This window comes from Rhinolophus hipposideros (assembly GCF_964194185.1).
Source record: "Rhinolophus hipposideros genome assembly, chromosome: 17".
Taxonomy (NCBI): Eukaryota; Metazoa; Chordata; class Mammalia; order Chiroptera; family Rhinolophidae; genus Rhinolophus; species Rhinolophus hipposideros.
Window position 1 is genome coordinate 45320139 of NC_138063.1, and position 24780 is coordinate 45344918.

At 33.3% G+C, this 24780-nt stretch overlaps 1 protein-coding gene across 2 annotated transcripts in view; it reads left to right on the forward strand.

Moving 5' to 3' along the window:
* The window catches only part of SMCHD1 (structural maintenance of chromosomes flexible hinge domain containing 1), a gene marked incomplete at its 3' end in the record, with an annotated part of 146327 nt that overhangs the window by 91318 nt on the left and 30229 nt on the right, over positions 1-24780 (forward strand). For both annotated transcript variants that reach the window (XM_081079113.1, XM_081079114.1), the window contains exons 35-41: positions 14454-14541; positions 15164-15295; positions 16294-16446; positions 21956-22082; positions 22256-22375; positions 23671-23756; positions 24359-24481. In XM_081079113.1, the coding sequence (XP_080935239.1) occupies positions 14454-14541; positions 15164-15295; positions 16294-16446; positions 21956-22082; positions 22256-22375; positions 23671-23756; positions 24359-24481 (829 nt within the window). The remainder of the gene's footprint in view (positions 1-14453; positions 14542-15163; positions 15296-16293; positions 16447-21955; positions 22083-22255; positions 22376-23670; positions 23757-24358; positions 24482-24780) is intronic.

Consider the following 24780-nt stretch of genomic DNA (forward strand, 5'->3'; position numbering starts at 1 on the left):
TATTCTTTGACTTTTGAAAGTTTGATAATAATGTGTCTTAGTGTGTGTCACTTTGAGTTCATCTTACTTGGAATCCCTTGAGCTTCTTGGATATATTCATGTCTTTCATCAAATTTGGGACGTTTTCAGCATTTTAAAAATATTTTCTCTGTCCCTTTCTCTCTTTTCCTGAAACTCCTACAATGCATATGTTGGTCCATGTACTGGTGTTCCAAAAAGTCACTTAGGCTCTGTTTACTTTTCTGTGATCTTTTTCCTTCTTTTTCTCAGACTATAATATCCATTGCCTTCATGTTTGCTAACTCTTGTACCTGCTCAAATCTGCCTTTGAATATCTTTAGTGAAATTTTCACCTCAGTTATTATACCTTTCAGCTTCAATTTGTTTTTTATTTCTTTTCAGTTTTTCTGTCTCTATTGATATTTCCATTTTTTCATACATCATTTTCTTGACTTTTTTCACATCTTCCTTTAGTGCTTTGAACATCTTTAAGACAGTATTTTTAAATAAGTTCTTGTCTAGTATATCTGACATCAGGTGTTTTTCAGGAACAGTTTCTGTTGACTTATTTTTTCATTTTGAATTGCCCATACTTTCCTGTTTGTTTGCCTTGTGATTTTTGTTGTTGTTAAAAACTAGACATTTGAAACTAATAATGTGGTAGCTCTGGAATTCAGATTCTCTGCCTTAGTAGGATTTGATTGTTTTTTATTTTTTGATTGTGGTAAGTAAGCTATTTCTCTGCCAGGATCAACTTTAGGTGTAAACTGAAGGTCTTCTCAGGTTTTTTTTTTTTTTTAGCCTTTCCGTGGTATGTGTGGTCACTTTCTAATTTTCCCCATGTATGCAGTTATTTTTAAATGTCTTTTAATGTCTGGCTCCCAAAAAATGGAAAGAAAAAATGTAGGGGGGAAAGAAAGAGTGCTGGCCCTTTAAATCTCCCTGGAAGTCATTTCAGCTAAATAATGAAGGGCTTACAATAATGGGGGTTGGTGCAGGAACAATGACTGCCTGCATTTTTATCTACACTCTGTGATCAGAGACAGCAATCAGCAATCAATACAGATTCTGGATATTTGGAGGGTGGGGTCCTTCCCTAGAACATATATGCACAGCTGCTTCTCATGGGGCTGGGGTGGGGATGTAAGTAGTTACTGCTGTGCTAAGAGCTGAAATAGACTGAAATTAATCTCAATTTATCATCCAAGGCTTCTAGCTTACTGGAAGTTGCAAGCCTTCGGTAGCTCCAGAGTTCCAAAATAATTATATCATACAGATTCTGCCAGTACAGTTGTCTGGATTCCTGGTACTTCCTACTCCCGCCGTCTTCCCAGCATTTTCTGTAGTTTCTTTTATTTTTAAAATTCTTTAAATCGTCAGTATGGTCAGGATGCTTATTATAAATTCACTGCATTTTCAGACTATACTGAAGAACCAGTTTCTGTTGTTCTTTTTTAAATTCCCAATCTGTCATAGACCAGTGCTCTTTGTTTTCATTTTTTATTTTAAAAAAAGATAAAGGGCCTCTGAATGTGCACTTGTTCTCAAGGCAACGTCAGATTGCTGTTTCCATTTTTGAATACTCTTACTATCTTGTGAGAGGGAAGTAACAAAATGTTTATACCAGCAGTTGTCATTGGTCTGCACTTTGAACAACTTAGGTCTTTTTGGTATTTTCATGTTATTGCATGGGACTGATTTAGACATCCTAGAAAGGATAAACTGTCTTCTCTTTAGTCTATTAAATTATATCTCAGTGTATGAATCTATTTAAATGTGCAGTCGTTGAACTATTTTATTGTATTCCAAAATGTATCTGTAATTTGTTTTAATTGAATTATATTATCATTACATGGGCATCAGTTTGAAGGGACATTTTAGTAAATCTTTTAAAAATAATCACATTTTTTCAAACTGCATAGAGGTAGTAGATGCACAACAATGTATATCTACTAAATGCCAATGGAATGTACTCTAAAATGGTTAATTTTATGTTATGTGAATATCACCTCAATAAAAAGAAATCATACACTCTGTCAGTTATACATGTAGTGTGTATAATAAAATATATTTTCCTATGTTGGATATACGAGGTATGATCACAAAATGCAGTGAAAGTTTAAATAAGAAAAAAATTACTACAATAAAAGACACTAATCCCCATCAAAATACTCCCCTTCACTTTGAATACACTTATCCCATTGTTCTTGCCACTTTCTGAAATAGTTCTGGAAGTCCTCTATCATGAGTGTCTTTAGTTGGGCTGTCATGGCTGAATCGATTCAAAACATTTACCTTTCATGGTCATTTTGACTTTGGGGAAGAGCCAGAAATCACATGGTGCCAGATCTGGTGAATAAGGTGGATGAGGACACACCATGTTTTTATTTGACAGAAATTGCTGTACCAGAAGCAATGTGTGACACAGCTTTTCTGTTGTGATCACTAAATATGGTGAATGCTGCTGCCAAGTGCCATCCAATGGAAAGGCAGAGATTTTCAATACAGGAAGCAGCGCTTCGAACCTTAGTAACAGTGTGTGACAAGTTTCAGCTTGTTTGGTGCAGTCAGTCAGGTGTGAGCTACAGTTAAGAGAAGGTGTGTTTTAAAGTGTGTAAATCATCCTCCATCATTACAACATTCCATGTCACGCATCACTTCCGGTATACGGCAGTTTCTGTCAAATAAAAACATTACTGTTGGTCCTCATCCATCTTACTCACCGGATCTGGCAACGTGCAACTTCTGGCTCTTCCCCAAAGTCAAAACGATTCAGGACATCGAGGCAGCTACAACAGCGCAACTAAAAACACTCACAAAAGAGCACTTCCAGAACTGCTTCAGAAAGTGGCAAGAATGATGGGTTAAGTGTCTTCTAAGGGAGGGGGAGTATTTTGAGTAGGATTAATGGCAATGTGTCTTTTACTATAATAAATTTTTTTAATTTAAATATTCTCCGTATTGTTTGATCACACCTTGTATTTGAGTGATTAGAAATATTTGTGTCCTTAATGTGTGTCAGTCACTGTATTGAGTATTCTACATATAATCTCACTTAATTTTTTAACCTTTTAAAAACTGAAATGGAAAATTTATGAAGTTAGTAAAAGGTATGCAGCTTTGTGATTTCTCCCAAACTGAATGTCTGTGCAACCACTACTAAAATTAAGAAATAGAAGGTTGCCAATACCATGGAAGCCCCACCTTATGCCCCTCCTATTCATTACCTTCTTCCTTCCTGCTATGCATGTGCACACACATTCACATAGACATGCTTACACACACAAAATAACTTGGTTTTCTTTAGAATTCTATTATCCAAACATACAGAGGGTGCCAAAAACGTGTACACATTTTAAAAAGGAAAAAGTGTATTAAAATTGTAATAGTCAATATATACAGATAACAAAAGGTGAATACAACTCACGTTTGACTTCTGCAATTACAAGAGATGCTCAAAGTGGTTACCATCAGCTTCTGATTACTGCGAACTACTGCTTGAGTCATGTTGACCAAAGTGTCCACTTGTATCAACTGCGCATGTTGTTTCAGTTTCTTCCTGAAATACTGCCAGTGTAGCCAGTTTTCTACCATACACCACATCCTTTAGGTAAAACTTTTTTTAGGTTTTTAGGTAAAAAAACTTTTACCATAGGTAAAAGTTAGGGGGTGTTAAGTTGGAGCTTCTGTGGCATACTCAAACCTCCATTGTCGTTTTACTTCCACAGTGTATTCAAATTTCAAATACCATTTCAAAATGGTCCTGTGCTCCTCAAATGACAACCGTGCTTCTGCCATTTTCTGACTGTTCTGCCTGTCACATGATGATGCTAGCATTCATTTGATTAACACCATCTTTTAAAGAAACGTCATACTACACATTGCTTCCATAATTCAATTCACCTTCATAAAGTAATACATAGATAACATCTTTTCAAATGTGTATACATTTTTTGGCACCCCGGTACATCCCCAAATTCTCTAGTTGTGCCCATATTTTAACTTTATACATACTATCTTCTTTTGTATACGACTTCTTTCACTCAACATTGTAAGATTATTACCATGTTTCCCCGAAAATAAGACCTAGCCGGACATTCAGCTGTAATGCGTCTTTTGGGGCAAAAATTAATATCAGACCCGGTCTTATTTTACTGTAATATATTATATAAGACCGGGTCTGATATTAATTTTTGCCCCAAAAGATGCATTAGAGCTGATTATCCAGCTAGGTCTTATTTTCGGGGAGACAGGGGATGTGACTTATTTTATGACTTACAAGAACATTTTCAGTGCTGTATAATTGCTGGGTCATAGATTATGTATATGTTTAATGTTAGCTGCTGCTGAAGCGTTTATATTAATTTATACTCCCACCAACAGAGTTCTCATTGCTCTATATTTTTCTCAACATTTAGTTTTGTTAGTTTTAGTCTTGCAGTGGGTGTGTATTGACGTCACATTTACTTTTAATTTGTATTTCTCTTTTCATCACATATTTGTTGGCCATTTTGATAACCTTTTGTTAAGTGCCTGTTTGTAGTTACCAATTTTTCTACTGAGTTTTTCATGTTAACTTGAAGCATCTCTTTATATATTATGGATATAAGCCTTTTGTTAGACATCTTTGCCCTTTCATGTCTTGCTTTTGCACTCTCTTTATGATATCTTGAACAGAAGTTCTTAGTTTTAATATAATTAAACTTGTTAATCCATAGCCCTCTGTGTCCTTAAGAAGTCTTTACTGATATTTAGGTCAGTATATTTATATATTCTTTATATAATAATTGTGTTGGGGTTTCCCAAGATCACCCCCTTGAACTTGAGTCATTAGGAGGACTCACAGGACTTGGCATAAAGTCTTACAGTTATGATTCATTTTTTTAAAAGTATACAAAGCAAACTCAGGAAAGGGAATGGATGCATGGGGCAACATCCAAGGGAAAACATACTCAAGTTTCCAAGGATTTTATCCCAGTAGAATCACACAGCACATGCTTAATTCCCCAGCAACAAGTTATGATAATGCATAGGAAATGTCAACCAAATAATCTCATTAGAGACTGGGGGCTGGTTGTATAGGCAGCGTCTGCCTAGGATGTACCAAAATTCCACATTCCCAGAAAGAAAGCAAGGAGTTAGTATAAACTGTATTGTTTGTAGAAACAAGTTAGGCATTATTAGCCACTCTTACCAGCTAATGGTGGAAACCTTTCTGAAACCTAAGTTCACAAATGCCAGCCAAGGACCAGACTTGCCAGCAGGTCTTTAGATCTGCAGCAAATGTTAACTTTTTTTAATTACAGTTCGTATATAGTTATACCTGGGGTTAATATTTTTCATGTATGGTGTGAGGTAATGGGTTAAGTTTTACACACATACACACATATAACTACATAAATATAGTTGTCCCTATATTATTAATTGAAAAGATTATTTTTCTGCTATGCCATCTTTATTATAAATCATGTATCCTTATTTGCATGGAGCTGTTTCGGACTCCCTTTTTTAATTTTTTGGTCTACTTGATATATTTTGCCGTACCATACTTTCTTTATAAGTCTGGTGTCCTGTAGAATGAGTCCTCTAACTTGATTGTTCTTCATGGTTATGTTTGCCCTTTATTTTTACATATAAATTTTACAATCAGCATTTTAAGTTTCAAATAGCAAAAATACAATTCCATAACAAAAATGGTTGGGATTTTGTTCAGGTAGATATTTGAGAAAATCTTGCAATCTACAAATACAGCGTATCCCTGTTTTTTAAATTTCTTTAATTTCTTTTGTAATGTTCAGTACTTTCTTTGAATCAAAGTTTCATACATCTTTCCTTAGATTAATTTCTAGATAGTTTATATTTTTTCTAGTTTTGTCGAGATAATAATTGACTTATAACATTGTATTAATTTAAGGTGTACAACATAATGATTTGTATATGTATATATTACAGAATGATTACCACAATAGTTTAGTTCTAACATCCACATCTCACATAGCTATAAACTGTTTTTTCTTGTGGTGAGAACTTTTAAGATTTACTCTCTTAGTAACTTTCAAATAGACAATATAGTATGGTTAACTATGGTCACCATGCTGTACATTGCATCCCCAGGACTTATCTTACAACTGGAAGTTTGTACCTTTTGTCCACCTTCAGTCATTTTTTTCACTCCCTATGTCCCACCTCTGGCAACCAACAATCTGTTTTTTGTATCTATAAGTTTGGTGTTTTTAGATTGCCCATATAAGTGGGATAAGAGAGTATTTGTCTCTGTCTCCATTGTAAATGGTATCCTTTAAATTTTTTAAAGTTCACGTTTGTTGTTGGTAATAGAAATCCAGTTGATTTGTGTATGTATATTCACCTTGTAGCCAGCATCTTTGTTCAGGCCCTTTATTTCCAATATGTTTTTGGATTTTGGGGGATGTTAAAATGTTTGCACACTTAATGTCTGTAAATAATGATAGGTTTATTACTTTCCAGTCCTTATGCATTTTATTTTTCTTGCCATACTTCACTGGCTTGGATTTGCAGTAAAATGTTAAATAGATGTGATTAGAGTGATCATCCCAATCTCATTCCCAGTCCAAAGGGAATGTTTCAGCATTTAACCCATAAAGTTCGATATTTGCTTTAGGGTTTTTCTTTTGGTAAACATTTTTATTTGTTGTGAATTGACATTACATTTCATCATCTATTGAGGTAATATGTGATCATTTTCCACTTTTTTCTTTTCCCCTTTTTCCACCTCTCCTCCCACCACTCCGGTTCAAGCCGTTTCTCAGTCTAGTTGAGTAGGACACAGCTCTCTAGCCCATGCTGATTTTATGAGCTTTGCACCGTCGTCGGTCAGCAGCTCACAGCAGTTCACGCAGCTCTCACCGGCTGCCGGCCCCCCACACTGGCTGCCAGCCACTCACGGTAGTACTCAGCAGGCCGGGGCAGCTCATACCAACCTTAGGCTGCTCTTGGCAGCCTAGCTCCAGGGAAAGCTGTTGTTCACAATCTTAGCTGTAGACGGCGTAGCTCACTAGCCCATGTGAAAATAAAACCTTGGACCTTGGCATTAGGAGCACTGCGCTCCAACCACCTGAGCCACTGGGCAGCCCCTCCTTTCTTTTTTAATGTGATGAATTATAGTACATTAGTTTCCTAAATGTTTATTCGGCTAACTTTGTATTATTAGAATAAACCTAATTTTATCATAGTGTATTACCTCTTACATATTGGTGGATTTGTTTTGCTAACATTTTGTTTGGGATTTTTCCATCTACACTAATGAATGAAGGTTGCCTGCATTTTTTTTCTCATATATTCTTTTCAGGTTTGGTATCTAGGTCATGTCTCACAAGATTAACTGGGAGAAGTGGTCCCTAAGTCTTGGTTTATTCTGTGGGAAGATCTTGTGTAATAGGGTTGTTATTTCTTCTTTAAATGTTTGGTAGACTTCATCAGTGAAGCTATCTGAGCCTCTAGTTTGGGGGAGGAAGGTTGTAATTAAGATTCAGTTTCTTCAAAGTCAGCAGTTTAAGGACTATTTTGTATTTCCAGTGTCTTTTTTGGTCAGTTTTGTAACTTGTAATTTTTAAAGAATTTGTCGATGTCATCTAAATTTTCATAATTTTTTTGTTCATAATTTTTTTATTGTCAGTAAAATCTGTTGTAATCTCTCACTCTTTTTTAAATTTATTTATTGGGGTGACAATTGTTAATGAAATTACATAATTTCAGGTGTACAATTCTGTATTACATCATCTATAAATCCCATTGTGTGTTCACCACCCAGAGTCAGTTCTCCTTCCATCACCATATATTTGATCCCCCTTACCCTCATCTCCCACCCCCCACCCCCCTTACCCTCCGGTAACCACTAAACTATTGTCTGTGTCTATGAGTTTTTGTTTCTCATTTGTTTGTCTTTTTTGTTGTTGTTTTTGGTTTATATACCACATATCAGTGAAATCATAGGGTTCTCTGCTTTTTCTGTGTGACTTATTTCACTTAGCATTATACTCTCAAGATCTATCCATGTTGTCACAAATGCTCCTATATCATCTTTCCTTAACGCCAAATAGTATTCCATTGTGTATATATACCACGACTTCTTTATCCATTTATCTATCAAAGAACATTTTGGTTGTTTCCATGTCTTGGCCACCGTAAACAAAGCTGCAATGAACATTGGAGCACACGTGTCTTTATGTATAAATGATTTCAAATTCTTTGGGTAGATACCCAGCAGAGGGATTGCTGGGTCATATGTTAATTCTATTGGTAATTTTTTTGAGGAACCTCCACACTGCCTTCCATAATGCCTGCACCAGTCTGCATTCCCACCAACAGTGTATCAGGGTTCCTTTTTCTCCACAGCCTCTCCAACACTTGTTGCTATTTGTCTTGTTGATGATAGCCATTCTGACTGGGGTGAGGTGATATCTCATTGTGGTTTTTATTTGCATTTCTCTGATGATTAGTGATGTTGAGCATTTTTTCATATGTCTATTTGCCATTTGTATATCCTCTTTGGAGAAATGTCTCTTCAGATCCTCTGCCCATTTTTCAATTGGGTTGTTTGCTTTTTCGTTGTTGAGTTTCATGAGTTCCTTGTACATTTTGGATATTAGACCCTTATTGGAGGAACTCTTTGCAAAAATCTTCTCCCATTCAGTCGGTTGCCTCTTTATTTTGTCGATGGTTTCTTTTGCTGTGCAGAAACTTTTAAGTTTCATATAGTCCCATTTGTTTATTTTAGCTTTTACTTCCATTGTCTTTGGAGTCAAATTCGTAAAATGCTCTTTGAACCCAAGGTCCATAAGTTTAGTACCTATGTTTTCTTCTATGCAGTTTATCAGGTCTTATGCTTAAGTCTTTGATCCATTTTGAATTAATTTTGGTACATGGTGACAGATAACAGTCCAGTTTCATTCTTTTGCACGTGGCTATCCAATTCTCCCAGCACCATTTATTGAAGAGGCTGTCTTTCCTCCATTTTATGTTTTTAGCTTCGTTGTCAAAAATTATCTGTCCATATTTATGTGGTTTTATTTCTGGGTTCTCAATTCTATTCCATTGGTCTATGTGTCTGTTTTTCTGCCAATACCATGCTGTTTTGATTATTGTAGCCCTGTAGTACAAGCTAAAGTCAGGCAGTGTAATACTTCAGCATTGTTCTTTTTTCTTAAGATTGCGTTGGCTATTCGGGGTCTTTTGTGGTTCCAAACAAATCTGATGATTTTTTGTTCTATTTCTTTAAAAAATGCCATTGGGATTTTGATGGGGATTGCATTAAATCTGTATATTGCTTTGGGTAATATGGCCATTTTAACTATGTTGATTCTTCCAATCCATGAGCATGGAATGTCTTTCCATTTCTTTGTGTCTTCTTCAATTTCTTTCAAAAATGTCTTATACGATGTTAGATGTGCGGATGTGGAAAAAAGGGAACACTAGTGCACTGTTGGTGGGATTGCAGATTAGTGCAGCCACTATGGAAAACAGTATGGAGGTATCTCAGGAATCTGAAAATGGAACTACCCTATGATCCAGTAATTCCACTCCTAGGCATCTACCCGGAGAAATCCAAAATTCCAATTCAAAAATCAGTATGCACTCCTATGTTTATTGCAGCACTTTACACAATAGCCAAGATATGGAAACAACCAAAATGCCCATCGGTAGATGACTGGATTAAGAAACTGTGGTACATTTATACAATGGAGTATTACGCAGCCATAAAGAGGAAAGAAATCTTATCTTTTGCAACAACATGGATGTAGAGAACATTATGTTAAGTGAAATAAGTCAGAAAGAGAAACACAAATACCATATGATCTCACTTATATGCGGAATCTAAAGAAAAGAATATGTGAATGAACTAATCAGAGACAATTTTGAGGACACAAAGAAAAAACCGAGAGTTGTTAGATGGGCGGGGGCGGGGGGAGGGTAGGGGGAAAGGTGAAGGGATTAGGAAGCAGCTGGTAACCACAAGATGGCCTCCCTCAGGGTTTTCTGAAAATTAATTTGGGGAACTTATTCAATAATGTTGTAAAGATTTTGTTGGGTATCTGATGGACATGCGTCCTATTTGGGAGACCACCTCAGAGATAATGTGGATGCCTGATCATGGCATTGTACACCAGAAGCTAAACATTAATGAATGCCAACTATAATTTTATATATATAATGTGATGGCTCGGTGTGAGGTCGGAGAGATAATGGATGGGGGGAGGGGGCTTCACAGTGTGAGGGATATAAATGATGAACGTCTAAGTATTACCTTGTCTTGTACACCTGAAACTAATAAAAAAAAATGTCTTATAGTTTTCAGCATATAAATCCTTCACGTCCTTGGTTAAGTTTATTCCTAGGTATTTTATTCTTTTTGCTGCAATTGCAAAGGGAATTGTTTTTTGTATTTCTTTTTCTGAGATTTCATTGTTAGTATATAGGAATGCAATGGACTTTTTTTTTTCTTTTGTAGCCAGCAACTTTACTGTATTCGTTGATTGTTTCTGATAGCTATTTAGTGGAGTCTTTAGGGTTTTCTATATATAGCATCATGTCATCTGCAAAGTGTGATAATTTAAATTCTTCATTCCCAATTTGGATGCCTTTTATTTCTTTCTCTTGCCTGATTGCTCTGGCAAGGACTTCCAACACTATGTTGAAGAGCAGAGGTGATAGGGACAGTCCTGTCGTGTTCCTGAACGTAGAGCAAAGGGCTTCAGTTTTTCACCATTAATTATGAGATTAGCTGAGGGCTTGTCATATATGGCCTTTATTATGTTAAGGTGTTTTCCTTCTATACCTATTTTATTAAGTGTTTTAATCATAAATGGATGTTGTATCTTGTCAAGTGCTTTTTCTGCATCAATTGATATAATCATATGATTTTTGTCATTTATTTTGTTTATGTGATGTATCACATTGATGGATTTGCGGATGTTGATCTCTCACTCTTAACATTAGTTATTTATACTTTCTTTTTGTTGCTGATTAATGTTACCAGGATGTTTCAATTTTGTAAGTCTTTTCAAAGAACGAACTTTGTCTTTTTTTAAAACTTGAGATGGTTGCTCAGCTCATTTATTTTTAGCCTATATATACAGATATGTTTCTATACATATACATAAATATGCATACTTATGTCTATGCATATGTGTATATATAAAGCTGTCGATTTTCCTCTAAGCATGGCTTTAGGAATATTCACAAGTCTTTTTACATTATATTCTTATCATTAATTCTATAAGGATATTTTCTTATTTCCATTGTGATATCATCTTCTATTCATGACTTAATCAGAAATATGGTGCTTAATTTCTAAACTGGGGGGTTTTCTTAGTCTATTTTTGTTATTGATGTCTAGCTTAATTCCACTGTGGTCACAGAGCCTACCCCATATAATTTCAGTCCTTTGAAATTAATTGACACTTGTTTTTGTAGTATGTGCATATGATCAGTTTTTGTAAATATTCCCTGTGTACTAAAAAAATTATACTGCATTTTAAGCAGTGTTTATGTTCATTAGTTCAAAATTTGCTAATGATTTTGTTTAAGTTTTCTGTATCTTTTTTGTCTGCTTTTTCTAGCAGTGAGTATGAGTGTGGATTTGTATATTTTCCCTCTTAGTTTTGTCAGTGTTTATATATTTTGAGGCTATGTTGTTATTCACAGACAGGCTGTTATTCACAGCATATTTTCCTGGCATATTGAATCAGCTATCATTAATGAAGTCTTTATCTTCTTCTCTAGTAATGCTTTTGTCTTGAAATCTACTTTGGAAACAGTATACTTTCCATATGAGTGATATGCCAAAAGCACCTTAGGGATCATGACACTCAGTGTTTATATAAAATACCTTTTTTTCTTTACTTTTATATCTTTGTATTTTGCTTTTTTCTTAATAACATTATAGTTTTTTTAAGCTGTCTTTTTATTTGTAGTTTAGATCTTACATACATTACCAAAATGTGTGCTTTTGAATCTACTACTTTTACCATTTGATTTTTCTTTGATCCTACTATTCTTTGTTCCTTTTTCTTTTAAAATTATTAAGTGGTTTTAATTGTTATTTTCTACTCCTTATTAAGTTGGTAGTTATACAGTCTTACTATTCTCTAAGTGATTTTTTTTTTTTTTTACAGATTACAATGTGCATAGTTGACATACCAGTGCATAATGACAATTTGTCTTTTTTTAACCACTCTTCTTGGACAGTGCATGAATCTTAGAATACTTAAACTCCACTTTCCCTCTGCCACCTTACATGTTTTTGTTGTTGTGTATGTTAAACCTGTCAAGGCATTATTATTTTATATAGTCAGTGTTCGATTAGATTTACTATCTCATTTGTATTTTCTGGTCATCTTCAACTCAGGGCTTCCATCTGAATCATTTTACATCTGAGGAAGTACCTTTAGTATTTCCTCTAGTGCACATCTACTGGTGATGAATAATCTCATTTTTCCCTGAAAATGTGTGTGTGTGTGTGTGTGTGTGTGTGTGTACACATACATACATATTTGCCACCCTCATACTTGAAGAATATTTTTCCTGGATATGATATTCTTGGTTGGCAGTTTTCTTTCTTGCCGCACTTTCACGGCATCCTTCACTATCCCATGATTTCTATTAAGACGTTACCTCTCAGTTTTATTGTTGTTATCTTGAAAAGTAATCATCTCCCCTCTTCTTTGGTTGTTTTGAGTTTTTTTCAGCAGTTTTTCCCTGATGTGCCCATGTGTGGATTTCTTTTTATTTATCCTGCTTGGTTTTCTGTGCTTTTATTTTGTGGTCTTTGTTCAGTTTTCAAAAATTGTCAGTCATTATTTTATCAGATATATGTCTGTCTCTTTCCCTCTTCTCCTTCTGGCAACTCTTAATTACATGCACATTAGTCCTTCTTGCAGTATTCTTTGTTTCTTAGACATTCTTTTGTCTTCGCCATTCTGTTGTCTCTCTTCATTCTAGATATTTATTCTGCACTACCTTCAATTAACTAATCTCTAGTCAGTGATGTCTAATTTGCTGTTAAATCCATCGTTGAGTTATCAATTTCTGTTTGGTACTTTCAGTTTATATTTTTCTTCAGGTTCACTTCTCTGCTGTGATTCTCAGTCTTGTCTTTTATTACCCTGAGTGGTAACCAAAGTCTGCCTACCATTCCTTAGGTTATGGTTATGGTTATGGTTATCTCTTGTTTCTGTTGGTTTTCATTCTAGTTTTCTTGCTTCATGTACCTGGTAGTTCCTTTTTTATGATTTGCTTTTTACCATGCATTTTATTTATGAATGTTTATAGAAATAATTTGAAGTCTAAGATGTTATCTTTCTTCAGATAAGATTTACATTTGCTTCTGTCCATTGTCTGGGCCATCAGCAGTCTTACTATTTCAGTCTAGCTTCGGAGATTGAAATGATTTAAAGATGAGTTGCTTTTCCCTTGGGAGCTTGTCTGCTGTAGATCCAACTCTACTTCTTAAGATATACTTCTAGAAGTAAAGAAGCCTTAAATGTGAAATTAACCTCTTAGGGTCTCCATGCTATCTTATATCGTGCTGAATTATTTTCACTTCTTGCTGGTTATCTATCAAACATCTTTAAGCAAATGTCTTTTTAAATATGGTTTCCTTCATCAGGAAGGGTAGGTCTGTCATTTGGAAGCAAGTCTGTTTCATTCTTACTGTAATTTTATTAGGTATTACCCTCTCAAAAAAAAACATAGCTTAGAGAAAGGTTAATTTTCTCCAAGGTTGTATATATGTTACAGTGCTTTCAATTAAGAAATGTATTCATAGCCTTTGTTCTTTTTGTTACATTATGCCGATATTTTGAGACCATAAATGAAGTGCAAAAGCCACTGTAGAGATCACGAGCCACAATGCACATACCAGGCAGCTATACCATAGAATATCATTCATGTTTTCATTGTGGTTACGTGTGACCAAGACAGGCTAGTAAGTAAGTGTACCTCTTATTAGGCACTAAATTCTTTATTGATAATTAAGTCACCACAAATGCCTTGTATCTGTAAAGTTAAATATTTAAAATAAAACCAACATTAACAGATCAGGATGTCATATCATTTTGAAATATAAAAGTGTGAGTTGGAAATTTATCATGTAGAATTGAAGCAAAATTCACTTGACATATAATTCAGCATTTTTTGTGTTTACTATACTTTGTCAACTTTATATTCCTATTCTTTCAACTTTACCACAACGACAGTCTGTTTTTTTGATCTTTTGTGAAAGAATGTCCAGGTAGAAGGGCCCTAAGCCTAATATTGCAGGAAATATTTGTTGAATGAAGGCGAATATAGTAGTGGTAGTAATTCTCTTTTTATTTATTTTCTTTTTATGAAAGGAACTGAAATGTTGATGCTTTGAATTCATTCCCCCTTTATTTAAAGTTGTAAATAATCTTATCTCTTTCTTTCTAACTTAGGGACAAATTAATTCCTAGTAAAGTGGGGATTTATTATATCCAGTTTGGTTTTATGATGGATAAAGCAAATACTCTTAACAGTGAACAGGTTTGTTTGCTCTCTTTATATACCGCAGTTAGCTTTACATTTTCTTGTTTACTTTAGGAATGAAATACTTTGTTTCAAAGTGAATTAATTATTCGATGCAGAGTACAAATAATGCAATTTTCAGAAATATTAGAATACAATATATTTAAATTATGTTAATTAAAATGACCTGATGTTGAAGTTACTTTTCCACTTTTCTTTGTGTCGAAGACTCAATTAGTAAGCATTTTAGTGTATAACATAAGGTTGCTTCTATCAATCATACATGAAAAATTTTCAGTTAATAATATTTCAGGTACTAGAATTTCAGATAATGATGTTTAAGGTAGTTTTAACATACATCATATCCATTCAATAAATGGTACTGTACTAAATTTTTAAAAATTACCTGCACTTTTCAATGCCTCTAAGTTTGTTCCTAGGTAGCTGTTAACATTCAAAAATTAATCTTTCATATACTTTTAATCCTGAGTTTTTAAGAGTTAGTTTTAAGAGATTAATGGAAATACATTTTAGAGTGTAACATTTCATTTCATTTAGTATATGCTATCATTTCTTCTGTTACTCTTGAATACAAAATCATTAATATATTGTTAATCAGAATTCTTCTTTTGTTTTAAAGATTATAGTTGATGTTCTACCTAATGAACCTGTGAAGTTAGTACCTAAAATTCAGCCAGATACACCAGCTGTTTCAAATGATCACTCAGTTGTCAATAGGACCTTGGTCAAAGATCTACATCTTATTATCACGGTAATGTTTATTTATATCCAAAATTGCAAAGGATAACAAAAATTATTTCTAGTTTTAGTGTGCAAAATAGTTATTATACAATCAGATTTTGATTATTCAGTTTAAGGTTATAGGAAAAATTTGTCTGGATGAATGAAATATTTATAAACATCTATGAATACAAAGAATGCATAACATTATACAGAGGGTGTGAAAAAAATGTATACACATTTTAAAAAAGGAAAAAACTATTATAATTATAATAATATATACCGATAACAAAAGATGAGTACAAGTCATATATATACATTTTTTTGGCAGCCCTGGTATATAAAATATATCCAAATATACTAAGTAAAACTGACTCAAGAATGCAGAAATCTGCATACCTTTCCTAATATATCCCCTTTAAGTCCTCTTTTTCATATATGTATTATGAATATGTGTCAAATAAATTGATTCCTCCATGTCCATTTCATTGAGGGGACAGAAGGAAATAATTAAGTAATTACTTTTAAGAGATCTGCTCTGATAACTGATCATAGTGAGCTCCTCAAAGTTTCTAGAGAGTAAGCAGCAATACAATTGCCAAGAATATTAACAAAAACAGGTAAAGCACAGTAGTGGTACTTCACCTTTATGGAAAATTTTGCTGGTGGAATACTTAACCCCTTTCCATTTATTTTCCAGTTTTAGACATATGAGTTGTTCTTAACTTCTCTTCCCCAGACCAGTGAATGCTAAAAGTATGTAAGAAGGTGAAACTTTAAAAAAGAGTCCTTTAAATGTAGAATGTTAGGAACAATTGTCTTAGATGGAAGCCTCTGGTTCTTTCATGGCTTCTGGGATTATTTTCTACCTGTGGAATACTTAATCTGAGAACTGAATTCTGTGCTTGGAGTAAAGGATCAGGATATTTGGGGCTTTATAAATATGTCATGTTTCTGATTTTTACATGTCCTTCTCTGGGTTTAATCTTCTTACCAGTTCTTCTAATTAGTTATTTTCCATTGTTTAAGGATGAGTACAACAATCAGACTGGAACTGATTTGGTTGGCACTGTAATAGTTACCATCAAAGGTTCTAATGAAGAAGATACTGATACACCACTCTTTATCGGAAAAGTTAGGACACTTGAATTTCCCTTTACGAAAGGCTCAGCTGAAATCACGGTAATTTTTGTAGATAAGATTTCTGTATTTTGTAGTTTAAACCACAGTAGTATAAGACCTGTTCTTTGTATGTATGGCTATGAAATTTTCTAATTATAAGATTAAATTGGAAAGTCAACTGAAATATTTTGTGATTTTGCTCTAAGCTAGGATCAAGTATTACTATTTAGTAAGACCCTCTTTTTGCCTGTGGATGACTGTTTTCTCTGCTTTTATTGATTTTTTTTAGCTTCCATGATAATCTAATCGTGTTTTATTGAAAAGCTACCATTTTGTGAACAGAAACAGAATAAAACATTGCCTATATAAAATACATAGCTTAGAAAAAATTAATAACACATATTATCTTTATTATTTTTCCCAAATGGAAATAGTTTTACTTATAAAAAAAAACGCAGAGCAAAAACTGAAAAATATTCACTATTTATTATCACCCTTTAGAGATGATGATGGTTAGTCACTTAGTATATAATCTCCAGACTTTTCTGTATATACGAGGTCTGACAATTAAGTTCGCGAACTCATCCTAGAAAAAAGTGCTACATACCTTACTGCTGAATATCACTACAGTCACCTTTGAAGTACTGCCCTTGGGAAGCTCTGCACCGACACCAGCGCCTAGTCCACCATAAAGTAATTTTGGAACTCTTTTTCTGGAGTGGCCATCAGAACTGTTGTCATCTTACGCTTGATGTTCTGAATGTCATCAAAGTATCTTCCTTTCCATATTTCCTTTACCTTCAGGTAAAGAAAGAAGTCATTGGGGACCAGATCAGGTGAGTAGGGAGGGTGTTCCAATACAGTTATTTGTTTACTGGCTAAAAACTACCTCACAGACAGTGCTGTGTGAGCTGGTGCACTGTTGTGATGCAAGAGCCATGAATTGTTGGCAGAAAGTTCAGGTTGTCTAACTTTTTAATGAAGGCTTTTCAGCACTTCCAAATAGTAAACTTGGTTAATTGTTTGTCCAGTTGGCACAAATTCATAGTGAATAATCCCTCTGATATCAAAAAAGGTTAGCAACATCATTTTGATTCTTGATATGGACTGATGGGACTTTCTCGGTTGTAGAGAATTGGCTGACTTTTTTGCTTTTGTTCATCGGTGAGCTCTTTCGGGACCATTTTTGCACACACCTTTCTCATGCCAAGATTTTCAGTTAAGATTTTCCTGTTTCTCCATGGATGTTTATTTGATCTGCTGTGCTTCTCACAGTCAGCCAACAATTTGACACACAATTTGATGAATTTTTGTAATGTCTTCATCAGTTCTGCTCGTTACTGGCTGCTCTGACTTCTCTTCATCAGTGATATGTTCTCTCCCCTCAGAAAAACGTTTAATCTATTTGTACACTGCCATTTTCTTCATGGCATTATCCCCACAAACTTGGACTAAAATGCCAAGTTTAACAAGAAATTGAATGTTTGTTCGTTGCTCTAATTCAAGCTGAGACATTCTCGCCACAGCACACAAAAGCATACAAAAACAGTAATGAACGCCACTCAGCAAAACACCGCCTCACATCAATATAAACACAGCTGTGAGACACTGATATACCAACATTATGAAACTTCATTGAACTGTTTGTATAGTGCTGCCAATGTAAGCTCACAGTGGCAAGTTTGCGAACTTAATTGTCAGGTCTCGTACACTAATGTTGCATGGATATCCTGTGTATATGACATATACATAGGGGGTGTAAAATTTCAATAATATAATAGAACACTGCTTTTATAAAAATCTTATTTAACACACCTTTGATATATTCATCAGTAAGTATAAACCTATGCCATTGTATTTATAATCATAATTTGTTTGATCAGTCCTAAATAAAAATTTAGTTCCTATACAAAGCTTGTTTTTATCAACAGTGCTTCCATCAGTTTTCTTCCATGTATATATTCTTTTGCATATATCTGATTATTTCCTTAAGAAATTGCTAGACGTAGAACTGGAGGCAGAGTCTTTTGGTAATTACTGCCAATTGCTCTTCAGTTTATATTCCCACCAGAATTATGTGTACATCCTCATATTATTACCAACCCTGAATGTGAACAATTTCTAAAATTCTAACCAAGTTTCCTATATTCAAAAAAAATATTTTCTTTGTTACTAGTAAGGTTGGACAATTTTCATATTTTTGATCTTTGTAGGATTGCCCCTCAATTGTATGTATTTTGGAATGTTTGTCATTTTCTTCTTAATTATATATTAAAGATATTAATGTTCTTTTGTATATAAATATTTTTTCCTGAGTTTGTCTTTTGTTGGGGTTTGTTTGTATTGGGTCCGGAGAAAAGATTATATTCACAGTGGTAACTCTGGTATCTTAAGATTATATTCACAGTGGTAACTCTGGTATCTTAAGATTATATTCACAGTGGTAACTCTGGTATCTTATGCATTTAGTCTTGGTTTGTCTGAATTTTATTTTTATCTTTTTTTCAAATTAACCAAGTTTCTTGATATCATTTAAAGAATTCTTCCTGAACCAATAAATTTGAAATGTCACTGTTTCTTGCATTTTTTCCGTATTTATCTTTATATCTAACCCACTGCTAATATCACTTTTTAAAAAATTAAAGTGTAGTTGACATACATTATTAGTCAGGGAGGCTGCTGGCTTATACCTGGTCTATAGTAGACATGTCTGTTGGGTTGGCAATGACAAACCCTTACATTTCCGTTTTAATTAGTTTCCAACATTTAAAGTTCTGGAGTTTTACAGACAGATCTGCATTTCTGACTTATTTGGAGAATTCTAAAAGAGCCAAGATTATCTCATGGCAGCAGGATTTTTCAGTCAGCTGTATCCATGCCTCTTCGTTTCCTCTCCTGACGGTGAGAGCAAGTGTCAGTTGATATTTACATTTACACTTGTTCTTTTATTTTTATTACAGTGGAGAGTAAAGTGAAAATTTATTGTATCCTAACAAAAATTAGGTAATAAAAGCCCCATGTTGAAAATCAAAGAAGTGGAGATATGTTGAACATGCAAAGTAGGTTTGTTTTGGAAGAATATACCTAGCCCACTTTACCTATTTCCTGTTTACATATGTCGTATTTCCATGGCCCCTCTGTAGGCTTTTGAAGTTGCTAACTCTGCTGTGCATATTTCTGAAGTTAAGATGGCGACTAAACTAATCCCCTGCAGCTGCATATGAAATCTAAGCTTCATGTCATACATATGAATTTCCACTAGAGGTTCCTAATGCCACACTGAAGAAGCAGAAAACTCTCAAGTCCTACTTGACACCTGACCATGTATTGATTTAGTAGGTCTGGGGCAGGGCTCTGCAATCTGATTTATAACAAGCAGGTGGTTCTTATCATTAGGGACAGTTAGGAAACACTGGCCCAGAACACCACCAGTATATGTAAATACTACACATTTCCTTGAGAAAAATGTGTATTACTTTCTTTATAATCTGAATTTATAACTTTTCAAATTTGTTAATTGTGTTATTCAAATTCTGTATATTATTTGCCTGCTTTTGTCTGGAAATTTCTAAAAGAGGTGTCTAAGTTTAATTCTGCTCTGCATTTGTCCATTTATCATATTCCAAATTCCCATTTGTATTTGGATCCAGTTTTGGACCCTTCAGTTCTCTTCATTTCTGTTACTCTATGTTTGCTTTTTTCTTGATAAGCTATACATCAGAGAGTATAAATGATAAAACTTTGAGATAGGAAGGACCTCCTTAAATAAGATATAAAGGAAGGCATTTTATCTTTAACTATATTAAAAATTAAAACTATATACCGTAGACATATCTTAAGCAGAATTAAAATGACAGTGACAATGCATTGAAAATTGTTGACACTAAATGATGTTATATAGAGATTCATTATATGGTTGTATAATAAAAAATTTTTTTAAAGATGACAAATTGGGTAGAAATATTGCTATATATATTACTGCATATGTATTGCTATGTACATATGTTATAGCAATATTTTCATATAAAATAGAGGATTAATATATTAAACGTGTTTTTTAAACCTCCTGAAGAACTACTTCCAAATCAAAGAGAAAAGACAATCTCATAGGAAAATAAATGACCAAAGAATATGAGTAGGCAATTAATGCAGGAGGAAAACAAATGACCAATAAACAAGAAGCATGATCTCAATACTAACCAAGGAAATGCTACTTACAACAATGACTGGTTGTTTTTAATCCATCTTTTTAGAAAAATAATACTTGATTGATATTAAATGTTGGCTAGCATTAGCAGAGTTAGATATTTTTATACACTAATGGTGAAAGGATATATTGATGCAGCCTTTTTGAAGGGAAATTTGATACTACCTATTAAATTATCTTAACAAGTCATTATATTTCTCATCTGTTCTGGAGAATACATATAGAAGTGTTATATTTTCTTTGCTGTATTATAAATAGCTAAAAAAGTATAAATTAAGTGTTCATCACCTAGTGAAAAAATATTATAGTGTAGTATGTCTATACTATGCATAAATTTTAAAAATTGGTATCTAGACATTCACTTTAATTGACCAACGAATCAAATTGAGTGTTGAAAGCAAACTGCTGAAGTATAAAGTGTGTTATTTTTTAAATGTGATCAGTATTTTATATGTGATCAGTATTTTATATTCAAGTAAATACATTGTAAACTGCTTTCAGAAACTAAGTGAAACTGGGAATTGGCTTAATGGTGGACTTGTATTTTATATTCCTTGGAAAACGAATTGTTAGGTATAATTTGTAATTTTGTTAATTTGTAGATTGTTCTACAGTGTTCTGTTGATTTAGATATTTGAATATTCTACTCTGTGAATTGTTGTCTAAAAAAACAGCTAGTATCTATTTCTTATAAGACTGAAATATTGTATTCATTATTAATATAAATATAAATATTTACATTAATACAAATATTTGTATTCATTATTTACTAGTTGTATACTATGGTCTTAAAGTGTATCAAAATACTTTTGTGTGCATTAATGACAAAAATACAATTTAAAAACATATTTAGAACTTTTCAGGACCTCTTGTGTGGTCACCTGGGACTGGTGTGTCTACTTCCATGGTAACAGCTGTAACTTAAACTCAGCATTGGGCTTTGGGCATTTCTTCGTGATTGTTTTTGTAACTTGCCCACCATCAGCTGTTTCACACTGCTTCAATTTATAGGTTGGTATAAGAAGATTTTGCAGGTCAAAATATAAGGGCCATTGATATTTCTGGTCTGAAAGAAAAGTAGTTTTACATTGTATATATTATGTAGTTTTACATTGTATATATTTTTGCATAATCTGTTGATAAGATCATTTGATTTTCAAACCAATACCAAAAGGTAAAAAGTTTTGTCTCGATTGGTCCTGGTGATGTTTGAATGAATGTGATGAATCTTAAGGGTGAGTCAATGCCTTTTACCTTTAAACTTCACTACTTACTCAAACAGCACAATGTGATATATAACATTTACACATTGACAAATACCTTTCTAAATCTTGTTTTTGTTACTGTTTTTTTTCCTTATAGAGTCTAGTGCTGGCAGAAAATAGTCCTGGAAAGGATAGTACTGAATATTTTATTGTATTTGAGCCTCAGTTACCAACTTTATCAAGAACATTAAAATCATATATCCTACCATTTGTGTTTTCTGATGGTAAGTATGTAGGAAAACAGAGGATTAAACTCTTTATGTTTGTGGTACTTGAGAAAAACTTGTTTTGCTTTTCCATTAATATTGTGCTTATTAGTTACTTAGTCATGTGATGACATATTTTAGAAAAGTCACAATTTTAAAATTGAAGTAAATTATCTGAATTTTTTTTTTAGATGTTAAGAAGCAGCAACAAATGCTAGCATTTGCAAAACAAAAGGATGAGTTATCTAGAGCTATTGAAATGTATAGAACTGTATTTGAAACCAGCAAACAACTTATTGATGAAATGAAGTGTAAGTCATTTTTTTATCCAAAGTTAATAAAAAGTTATGCTTTGGGGAAGGGTAAGGCAGAAAGATTGAGACCATGGGACACAAACATTGTCTACTTTCCTGGACTACAAGTAAACTGTAGATCACTGCAGACAGGTAGAATTGATGGTCTGTAGTATTCATTATTTGATCTACTTAAGATGAAGTATTCCTTCGTTTTAAATTAATTTATATCCTACTTACCTACAACAATTTTAGATTTTTTTGAATTAGAAATCTGAATTGGAAATTTAAGGATTTGACGTAACAGTAATGTTTATATCTAGCTGCAGCTTCTGGCAAAAGATATTAGATGACAGTATCCATAATGGAGAATGTGTAATTTGATTTTTAGTTTAAGTCATAGAATCGTTATATATTTTACTTAAAACATCTGCAGTATATAGCCTATGGAGTGTACAAGGTAGCACACACTGATAAAGAAATATGCAACTTATTTTTTAATCAATACGTGGCATGTTTGCTGCAATTCTTAATAATGTTTGTATACTATTAAACAAGGCATTTGCTGAGTTGTGCTCTTATCTCTTTTTCCATTGTTAGATTTTTTTTTTCACTATGGTTTTTGGCTTCGTGTTAGTTACATGGTTAAAATTTGGTCCATTACCAACAAATGTAATGTATACTGCCTGAATCAAGTACTCACTGTTGTATATCTATCCAAGGTCAAGCATATTTCAAGGATAATAGGAACTAAGTAGAGTAATGAGATAATCATTTGTAGCACTAAAAATTATTTTTATAAAGTCTTATTTGGTTATTGGAACATTATGCAATTATGTATAAATTATATATAGTCATGAATTAGGATTAAATAATTTATACAAGATTATTTGGAGTTTTTAGTGTAATATCTCTTTTTTTAATTAAAATTTATGGGGGTGACAATTGTTAGTAAAGTTACATAGATTTCAGGTGTATAATTCTGTATTACATTATCTGTTTCTCACATTGTGTGTTCACCACCCAGAGTCAGTTCTCTTTCCATCACCATATATTAGACCCCATTTACTAGAAGAGGGTAATATCTCTCTTAACCACATTATTTTTCTTATTTTTGTGTATCAGATCTGAACTTTAATTTTAGACTTTTAGTTTAATTTTGAATTTCTATAATCACTTAAAATTTTTCATTTTATTTTAGGTCAGTCATTGAAAGTGAAAAAAATAAGACATTGAAAATGTTTTCAGAAACTATATTTTGGGGGTTATTACAAATTGGTGCAATTTTTTTGTTTACTTGTTTTTAACTTTAGGCCAAGTTGAAGGAGCAAAATTAAAAGAAGCCCAGTTGCGAAATGAACTAAAAACACATAATATTGACATTCCTACCACACAGCAGGTACAGCTTCCAAGTATATGTGAAAGTTTTTGTTTGTTTTTTAATTGTAGTCTATAATTTTTTTTACTATTCATATTTTATTAGGAACGTTATGACCACTACTGTATGGGGGTACTAAGACATAAATGGATTATAGTCTAGTCACCTACTAGGTATTAAAAGGGGCTAACAAAATGATAGAGTGCTCTTTTCAAAGCATTTGCATTTTTATTTCTAATGTAATGACACCAGTAAGTGAAAATAATAATACACCAACTTGAGAACTGAAGAGACTGTGAAAGTTATAACCATTACATGTGGTGGCAGAGAAAATGAGAGAAAGTAACAAAAGAAAATAGATACTTTTAAAACCTTAATTTCTTTTAAATAACTCAGTTTCAAAGAGAAGTGCTATTATAGGTCATGTATTTCTTACCTAAGTTAAAAAAAAATGAGTGAGGTGAAAGCTTTACATTACTGTAACCATATTTTTAAAAATGATGCCTGCTTGATAACCTTATGTTCTTGAGTTGTCCAAATTGTTGATTTTTCTCTGCTGTCATTATGGACTGTCTGGTACGAGAGTAATTGGCCTGTAGTTAAGTTTTCTTTATAAATTACAGGTGCCACACATTGAAGCACTTATGAAAAGAAAAATATCAGAACAGGAAGAACTAAAGAAAAAACCTAGAAGATCATGTACTCTTCCAAACTATACTAAAGGCGGTGCAAATGTTTTGGGAAAGGTTTGTGTTTAAAGCTTTTAAGTGGCAGTATATTTTACTATGTTTTGTTTAAAATATGTTTTTAAATGACATAATAAAAGTGTCAGTTCCTTTGTACTTTTTAATTTTTTTCAATTAATTACTTGTTCTCATTACTGTAATAGGGATTTGGCAGAATTTAAAACCAAAATCCATAATTCTTGTTACTAGTGAGGGCCGTGGCAGAAATTTTTAACGTGTTAGTTCAAGGTTTATGGTCTACTTCGAGATGCTTTTGTGTCACACAGCTTTGTAGGTAGCCAAGACTTTTCCATGTGCCT